Below are 9,654 nucleotides of genomic sequence, written 5' to 3'. Positions count from 1 at the left end.
AGATTGCCATTCGCTTCCAGTCAGGAATGCAGTAATACTTGGCGATGAAGGACCCAACAGATGAATTTCTGCATGTCCAGATGCACGACACTGGGTCCTTTCACAAGAACCCAGTCTGTTTCTATGTGCGAGATGGCCACAGACACACTAATGTCTTATGCGTCTCTTGGTTGCTCCCACGGCCCAGGTGATCTTTTCTCCCCATGGGATTGACAGGGCTGGATGCAGAACGAGGTCGGAGGGACAGTATCCCAATGCAAGCTTCTTCAACGTGAGTTGACTGGGCAGAGAAGGAGGTGTAGGCAGAGTGCAGTGAGGCTGTGGGAGACTTAGAGGCGGCCGACCAGTGGCTCTCAGCTGCACTTAGTCCATACGCCATCACCCCACCTCCCAGCCACGGCAGGAGGAAGGGGAAGCCACTCCTTTGAAGAAGGTGTTACCTGTTTGTCCTTTAAGTCCGGGAGAACCCTGGGCTCCTTTCATGCCTGTTATTCCAGGGAAGCCAAGGTTGCCCTCTGTTCCCTTCTCGCCAAAGACTCCCTTTTGACCTGTGATGAAAGATTTTCTGCTTGGCATCATGTCAAACTGGAACTTCGGGCTTTAGGGCGAGTGGAGAAGGTAGTTAAAGGACAGTGTAATGCCACACGAACACGCTCCTGTACGGGAATGGGGAAAACGGTTCTACTCCCTATCAATATTTTTTCCTTGGCCTCGCTTCTGTCTCTGAGCCTGTAGTAGCCAGCTTCCACGATGGCACTCAAAGGTCTGTACTGCCATGCCCCGCCCTAGGTCCCTCTCCCAGCGAGTGAGGCGGAATTGTGTAACCAATAGGATAGTACAGAGATGATGGAGTGGGACTTCCAGATTCATCACTGATTTCTCTCTGTCCTCTCTCTTTGACCACTCACTCTGGTGGGAGCCAGGAGCCACGGCATGAGGATAAGGAGCTCAGGCCTTGTAACAACAGCGGTCTGAGTATGCCTTCTTGGGAAAGGATCCTTCCGCCACAGTCTTGAGTGGACTATTGCTCTGGGTGATATAACTGCAAGTCTCACGAGACCATCAAGTCAGAACCACGATGAACCCCAATTCCGGACTCTGTATGAAAGAATACATGCTTCCTCATCCTTTAAGCCATTGCATTATGGGGTACTTTGTGAAACAGAACAGACAGTTCCTCCAGAGCTCCTAACAGAGTGGCTTTCAAGGCATAAGATGCCAGGGAAATCTCCCAGGCGATTAGGTAAATGTCCAGACACTTAAGCCTCTTCCCTGGACGTGACTTAGAATCCGCAGGGGAAGGCCTGGAGTTTCCACTTTAAGCTAGTGTCTCAGGTGACTCTATGGTGGCCATTGGAATGGTGAGAAATACTGTCTTCGTATTTGGGACAATGTTCTGTCAAGTGCTTTGGTGTTTCTGGCTTATTGTAACGTTTGGGTGGCTCCTGACTAAGCGGAATTCCATAAAATCACTTTTGTGATTTTATCCATGAAGGTAATGCTGCACTTAGAAAAATACTCTTAGAAAAACACGGACTAACACAAGCAGTAATGTTCATGAGAAGGTCTAGTTGTTACATTACTTGTTTTGTGTCCTATAATACATCTTAGTAGCCAAAGCTTTAATCCCTTATTTTTTATGTTACATTTTGTGGACTTCTCCCATCCACTAAGTGTTGATTCTGGCTGATTTCCCATTGAGAGAGAGAAAGTTTATCTAAGGTTGATTACGACTTAGGATTTATTTAATTAATAACTCCAAAGCCTTGCCTATCCCTTGGGTTCAAAGACCGATACTCATTCATTATAAAATTCTTTATTTATGTTGTTGTTTTCAACTTGTATTCAGTTGGCAGCCACTCCTTGTGACCTTATTTATAGCAGAATGTTGCCTGTTCCTGAACAATCTTGACCAACGAGTTCATTGTTGTAGCTTTTAAAGTTATTCTTAGTGCTCAGAGATACTGATACATTTGGCAAATTAGGTCTTTGAGTGATGAAATACACAAGGGATCATAACTGAAGAAATGAAAAATTAGTTGTGTACCTGGGATTCCTGTGCTGCCACGTTCTCCCTTCAGGCCTGCGCTTCCTCGTAAATTAATAGTCTCTCCAATATCACCTATGTTAAAAAGATGGCTGAGATCAGGTTCCGGTTAGGGCGTGGTTCGTTTTTACACCCACTCCTTATGTATGGACATGGTTACCTTCCAAAGCCCGGGTCATTACATGACAATCAGCATTACGCATGCACAGAGGATGGCCACATCAGATCACAAAATGGAGAGTAATGACAGCATAACGTAAGTGCCAGACTACAACCCATCATCACTGCCCAACCGCTGAGAATCATGGCCCAGTCCAGTTGACACATAAGCTAAACCATCAGAGCCAGCACACTGCTGTTACGGTGTGAAGGATTTTGCTGGTGAGCTTTTTGAACTATTGTGATCAATGCGCAATGTTGGATACCAAGCAGTCGATACATGAGGCGGGAAGTAGGAGCATGACTTCTGTGCTGCATTCCAAAGGCGAATGTATCCGAAAAGAACTAACCGCATCTGCACTCACTGCCTTCCGCTCACCTCTCCAGAGAGCTGACTCAGGGACGGCTGTTTCACTGCGAAAACAACACTCACCTAAGTCACCAGTCTGTCCAATCTCCCCATAGAGGCCGGCTCTCCCTGGAGCACCCTTGTCACCCTGGAATAAAGGTCAACAAGAAGGCACTTTGGAAGACAGTTGAAATAGGTTGGTGTAATGTCTCTCATTTTGAATGGCTAACTAACATAGCTAACTGTAGAGTATGCTAGCAGTACTCAAGACTGGCAATAATGATAAAAGAAACAAGTGTGGCAACTTTTCTCTCTGAATAGCTCGTATTAATAATATCGGCGATAAAAATCACGAGTGTGAGGATGGGGCAATAACTCTGGCACGGGATGTTGGCTGTATACTCCCTCTCCGCCAACCTTTCCCCAGGTGGGCTGGTTTGAAATGATTTAAGCTGCACAACTTCCTTATGAGGTACACAAAACCCACACTCACTGTCACCGTGTTGATTCTGACTTATCACAACCGTGTAGGGCAGGGCAGAACTGCCTCTGGGGATTTCCGAGACTGTAGCTCTTTATGGGTGTAGAAAGTCTCACTTTACTCCTGAAAAGTGGCTGGTGGTTTTGACCAGCTAACCTTGGAGTTATACCCATAATGTGCTATACCACCAGGGCTGTGTCTTTATGAGGTTGATACTATTATTTCCCATCTGACAGATGAGACCGTTGAAACTGGCTAGGTGGCCTTGAGTGGAGTCTGACCCATAGTGACCTTGCATGACTGAGTAGAATGATTGCATGGGGACTTCTGGGCTGTAATCTTTACAGAAATAGATCACTAGTCTTCTTCTCCTGCAGAGCAACTAGGAACCTCGGTGGTGCAGAGGTTAAGCACCTGATGCTTACTGATGGGTGGGCAGTTTAATTTCATGAGCATCTCTGGGAGAAAGATGTGGCAATGTGCTTTTATACTGACTTACAGCTTGGAAATCCCTGAGGGCAGGTCTACTCTGCCTTATAAGGTCACGGTGAATCGGAATTTCCTCCATGGCAGTAACTTTGTTTTGGAAAGAACCAAGGGATGGAAGGGCTTAAACTGCCACCTCCCAGTTAGCAGTCCCGTGCCTGCCTGCCTGCTGCGCCCCCGGAGCTGCTTGGATGAAGGTTGCTGTGTGTCGATGAATTGATTCTGACTTAGAGCAGCCCTATGTGGCAGGGTCACGGGGTTCCTCCCCTGGAATCTTTATGGGAGCGGACCGCCAGGTCCATTCTCCCGCAGAGATGCTGAGGGGGTTTGAACCCTCCACAGTTTGCGGAACAGCTCAGTGCTTAACCGTTAAACCACATGAGCTTCTTAACTGAAGCTTCGGAAAGGGAAATAATGTGCCGAGAATCCTGGGAGAGGAAGTTCCCTGAATCTAGAACCTGCTCTCTAGATTCTCCACAGTCACATCATCGGGCACATCTCTCTGCAGAAAGGGCTAGATGTTCCTTAAATGATGCCACTTGCGAATAACGGGATTAGAATAATTCTGCGACTTCAGGAAAAAGATCCATTTCTTCTCTGAAGGAGCGGGCAAAGCTTCCAGCTCTGTCATCCCTGGTCATCACTGTGTTGGCATGGACACTTCGACTTTAACCTTACAGCACCGATCCCATCACCCTTTCCTAGCAGGGCAAATGGAGCCCTGACGGTGCTGGGCACTGGGCTGCTAACTGTAAGGCCAGTGGTTCAAAGCCATCGGCGGCTCTACAGGAGGATGAGCCTGTCTGCTGCCGTAGGGATTTCCGGTCTTGGAAACCCAACATGGGACTTTCCTGGGTAGGAGTCGACTCAGTGGCAGTGGGCTTGGTTTTGGTTTTCAGCAGGGCGTAACGTGACTACATTAGGAATGTAGCTCCAGTTTGTCAAAAGACTTGCCCGAGGCTACATCCGTATTTAAATAATCATCTATATTTGTTTTAAAAAATCTACTCAGTTGGTGTATAACATTCAAGCAGTAAAACCACTCTTGCTTAATGCCCAGCTCAAGGAATTATTAAACATCTGCCACTCAGGTTAAAAGGGAGATTATATTCAGCCTTTTTCCTAGTCAATAATCAATAATCCTGCCAGCTAATTAGCACTTCTTCATGCCACAGGCAGCTACACTTCTGAATCCTCTCTGTCCAATAGTCTTGTCAGTCTTTGGACAGCCTACAGAGCGAATGACAGCGCGTACGCGTTTGCTTCTGGCTTAGTTTAGTCAACACAACGTCTACGTAGTCCCCTAGGGTTGTGGTTCTGGCAGTAGTTCTTTCTTTCTATTTGTATAACCTGCATCCCTTGTTTGTGTAAATACACCACGGCTATCCTTTCTCGTGTTGATGGGCATGTGGGCTTTTCCCCAGTCTTCAGCTATCATGAATAAACCTTCCAGGAACACGTCATAGACCTGTGCTGGTAGACTGAAGTGCGATTTTACATTTGAGTGATCAGACTGGCTGCACACAAGACTGGCTCTAAGATCTGCTCAGCTACAGCTTACGGGAATGACGACATAGGAGGAACACCCCCCCTACCCACACACACACACACCCACCCACACACCCACACACCACCACCACCACCACCAGCACCATCACCCCCCCTCCCCCCCAGATGGACAAGCTTGGCCCGTGGCTAAAGGCTCACTAGAATTTCTGGTCTGCTCACAATGTGCTCTGCCAGGAAGGCGTTGCTTGAGTGCCAAGGATTGTAAGGAAAGGAAAGTGGATACACAAGGCCCATAAAATTAGTTTAAGGAGAGCCATGCTGTTCTCTGTATTGTGTATTATATACACCTGCCAGGTAGGTAATTCTTGCATTTGACAGAGGAGGAAGCAAGCGAGAGTCCTGCTCACGGTCACCACTCACCCTTACAGTGCCGGGCCCTTCCAAATGTTCGGAAACCGGCGTTGAATGAGGAAAGGACTACACGGCAGGGCTGGGATCTGAATGAAGGGTCCGACTCCTAGTGCCTCCATGAATCAGTAATGGATTCTAACTCCTGAGGCCGCATGCACGGTCAAGTTTGGAGCGCTGGTCTCTAGAAATGGAAGCTTGGCTCTCTCCCAAGGCCCCCATAAAAACATGGGGGGCTGTCTTCTCAGCTGGTGAGAATAAATGCTGAGATTCTCTCAAGGCCTCCACGGCATTTGCTTCATCCCACAGCATTCCGATTCTTGACCACAGACCTCAAAATGCCCTTCCCCTCTGATTAGGAAGCTTGTAGTCACCTGGCAACTCTTATTCCCAGAAAGTCTGGGCGAAAGCACTCTCGTTAGCAGGCACCACGAGAGTAAGCTGAGCAAAGCAAACGGCACCAACTCACCCGACTCCCAGTGAACCCTGGGAATCCTATAATTCCTGGGGGGCCAGCCACACCAGGGAATCCTGGAAAACCGGGCACGCCAGGGACCCCGATGTCTCCTTTTGTTCCTTTGATGTAGCCGGGCATCCCAGGTAACCCCGGAATGCCTGACTGCCCAGGGACGCCTGGCATTCCTTGAAAGCCTGTAAGAAGAGGGGATGTCCATTTACAATCCCGAGTGTAGAAACCGGACAGCAGGACAATGAGCCTACTCAGACACACCAGAGAGAATTTCGTTAGCTCCCTTCTGGAGGTTTCTGAAGACTTCAGGAGTATTAACACACAGCTAAAGTCTGGCACCCACAGAAAGGCACGAGGGCATGCCTGTGACCAAAAGATGCCATTTCTTGAGAGAGAGAGAGAGAGCAAAGTGGAGGCTGACAGCTCACGGGTCAGTCTAAGCCTGATGGTCCTCTCACCTTTTGTACCGAAGTATCCTTTCAAACCCATAGGTCCTTCTTCTCCCTTTTCGCCTTTAATGTCTTTCATGCCTGGCAGGATGAGGGGAGGTGGGCCTGGAGGGCCGGGTTCCCCGCGGTTGCCTGGAAGAGAAGGGAACCCCGTCACTTGTCCCGACCTCCAGGCTCTGTGGAAGAACACTGTGGACACAGCCTCCCAGCCTGACCGCTCACCTTCAAAGCTGAAAGTCTGAGAGACTCAGCCACCAGGGCAGCTGGAAGGACGCCCTAACCAGGGAGCTTAACAGCTGGACACATGTGGGGATGGGGAATTCGGATGTCCGTCCCCTCCCCTCTTTCCCTTTTCTTCTGTAAACAGAAGAAAGTCTCTCCTCTAAGGTCTCCTCCTGTGGAGGAGACGAGGGGCATGGGCCCATGGTTGTGTGTGAGTTCTCCCACTGAGCACAGAATACATGGGGGTTGAAAAGGAGGTGGAAAAGGGGGGGTGGGGGGAGGAGGAGAAGGGGAAGGAAGAGGAGGAACAGAAAGACAACAAGCGAGGGTGGGTGGAGGAAGAGAAGGGGGAGGAGGGAGAAGAACTGTTCCCACTCTTTTCTGACAGCCTTCCAGGAGAATGTGGTATACACAGAGACTATTCATGGAAACTATCAAAAAATCAACATGGTTTCCATTGGTATTTCGCACGAGAGAATAATTTTTACAGTTTAATGTGTGCTCTGATGAAACAGAACTCAAACTTAAACAAATAAGGAAAACTGCTTCTTCCACGGTCTTCTTGGAAGTACCTTGCTTGTTTGCGCCTCAGAATTCATGAGGGGTCAACCCTAGGGAAGGTGTTCCTGGGTGGCATAGATGGTTCAGGACTTGACGGGTGGACAAAAGGTTGTCGGATGGAGCCCACTCAGAGACATCTCAGCAGAAAGGCTTCGATAGATCATGGCCTGGAAACCCCTCTGCCCCACGGCGCTCCGGGAGTTGGAGTGGACTCAAAGTAACAGAGAACCACAAAATCCCCACCATCGCTGGGGAGGGGAGCTAGCAGCCGTGCACTGGTGGATGCTGGTGGCTAGCATGCTGCTCACTGGTAAGCTTCCAAGTAAGTAGGAGAATATATATATATATAAAATGTATGTATATGTATATGTATAAATACATATATTTTTAAACAAGCTTTTGGATTCAGGTTTCCCAGGTACCTGGCGGCTTCTCGAAGATTAATCATGAGCAGCGTTGTTATATGTCTCTGAGAGCGACTCCTGGCCATGGAAAAGGAATTTTAAGAGCAATGGACATACCTTTCACACCTGGTGTGCCAGCCAGACCTTTTGCACCAGGAATCCCCAAATACCCCGGCTCTCCTTTGCTTCCCGGATGCCCGGGTCTTCCTTTCAGTCCAAGCATGCCTTGGAAGCCGCCCATCCCGGGGGAACCTTTGCCACCTGGAAAGGAGACGAGAAAGTGTCGGGTTAGCCCTGAATACAAAGAGCAGAGCAGTTCAAAGTCACATCGATAACCTGTCAGCACATAACCTCTTCCACGAAGATGCCAAGTGAAGATTCCTTATTTAACCGAGAAATTACCCAGAACACCGTTTTTTCTAAGTGTTTTTTCCCACTGACTCACGTATGTGGTTATGCGCCTGAGCGTCAGTTCCGACTTGTATTGATCCTATAGGACAGAGTGGAACTGCCCCACAGGGTTTCCACGGTTGGGATCGTGATGGAAGCAGACTGCTGGGGTACCACCCTCCCTCCTTGGAGCAGCTGGTGAATTTGAACCATGGGCCTTTCAGTGATCACCTGAATGCTCAACTCTTGGGCCACCGGGGCCCCTGACCAATGCATCCGATGGAGGGATGCTGAGTCAACCTGCCTCCAGGCTGGCCTTAGAACCAAGAGATGAAGGAAAAGCCACTGAGGTCAGGGAGGAGAGTTAAGAGGCAAGGTGGACGCGGCGCAGGTCCAAGCACATGAGGAGGAAGTGAGCGCGCCACTGGAAATGGATGTCCCATTCCGGGCATACGCTGCATGGAAGTCCGATGAAAGCACACCTGTCTTCCGCCGTATCCGAAAGGATGATGGGGAGCTCTGCCTCTAGATAACACGGCCTGCTTGTGTGTGTACAAACAAGCCTACCCTGGAGACACGCTACATTTCTCTGTCCGGGTTTTATAACCACCACACAGCCTCCTGATCGGAATCGCATCTCCTAAGTGGGTCTCTCCACTGATTCCCTGCACAGGTGATGAGTCCTGTGGTGCAGTGTCGCTTGGCAAGTTAACAAACTGGCAATTGAAGGCACATCCGTCACACCTAATTCAGATTCGCGTTAGTTGGTCTTTCTGACAGTCACCGGGGTAAGTGGAGTCCTCAGGCTTCAGGTATGCAGATGTGCAGGGTCAGCCTCCCATGGGGTGATGGAGATGGCTCATGATGCTGTCCCAAATATCAGCTTAACCCGCATCCCACCCCTGTCTGGGTCTTTCCCATGAGCAGGGTTCCACAATCACCTTTTGGCCCTGGAATACCAGGCATTCCGCTCATGCCTTTGAACCCAGGGTTTCCTGGATGCCCTCTATCACCGGAGGAGCCAGCATCCCCTCTGTCACCAGAGAATCCTTTCATGCCCACAGGGCCAGGGGCGCCTGCATCTCCTGGGTCCCCTCTGTCACCGGCCAGACCTGTCAAAACAGGAGGAAGGGAACCGGTTAAAAACAAGACGCAAATAGACACACAGAGAACACTTCTCTTTTGACCACTCTAAACTTTTCTCCAAGAGAAAAACATCCTGGAAAGAAAATGGAAGACGACAAACCTTGAGGGACATTTTAAAGGAGTGATCCGAGTGTGGCGAGAAACCTACGGAACGGACGTTGGCTTTTGTCCCTCAGGGTAGAAGCGAGTCAAACTCGAGTTGACGGCAATAGCTTCCACTGGCAGTGGGTCAGAGTGGCCCCATCCCAGTCATGGCTCACATTTTGAGAGAGAGTTTAGGCCCTTCAAAGGGGAATGCCTGAGGCTCATGAACACGGAAGCATCCTTGCTGATGGATTGATTACGCGTGGTGCAGTGTAGTGGGTCCCTGAACTGATAGACAATGGCCCTTGGCAGAGCTGCAGCAACATCTACTACAACACGGGAGAGGACGGGGTTGTGTTTTGAAAGCCCAGTGTTTTCCATTGACCTGATTTCATGCGTGACTGTGTCCTTTCTACTTTTTAACACTGTAGTGTCTTATCCTTTGAAATAATGGTGTCAATAGATAACACGGACAATAATTCCCCCCCCC

At 49.2% G+C, this 9,654-nt stretch overlaps 1 protein-coding gene across 1 annotated transcript in view; it reads right to left on the bottom strand.

Annotated features, from left to right (window-relative positions):
* The window catches only part of COL4A2 (collagen type IV alpha 2 chain), a 232,987-nt gene that overhangs the window by 20,209 nt on the left and 203,124 nt on the right, over positions 1-9,654 (bottom strand). Inside the window, exons 31-37 of the mRNA XM_004704409.2 lie at positions 8,876-9,046; positions 7,662-7,805; positions 6,367-6,489; positions 5,909-6,090; positions 2,640-2,703; positions 2,048-2,122; positions 441-548 (exon numbers count right to left, since the gene is read on the bottom strand). Of these exons, the coding sequence (XP_004704466.1) occupies positions 441-548; positions 2,048-2,122; positions 2,640-2,703; positions 5,909-6,090; positions 6,367-6,489; positions 7,662-7,805; positions 8,876-9,046 (867 nt within the window). The remainder of the gene's footprint in view (positions 1-440; positions 549-2,047; positions 2,123-2,639; positions 2,704-5,908; positions 6,091-6,366; positions 6,490-7,661; positions 7,806-8,875; positions 9,047-9,654) is intronic.

This window comes from Echinops telfairi, unplaced genomic scaffold, assembly GCF_000313985.2.
Source record: "Echinops telfairi isolate 266 unplaced genomic scaffold, ASM31398v2 ScPeMD7_7467;HRSCAF=8505_1, whole genome shotgun sequence".
Lineage (NCBI taxonomy): Eukaryota > Metazoa > Chordata > Mammalia > Afrosoricida > Tenrecidae > Echinops > Echinops telfairi.
Note: the sequence above shows the minus strand (reverse complement) of the source record. Positions and strands in the feature narration are given on the sequence as shown.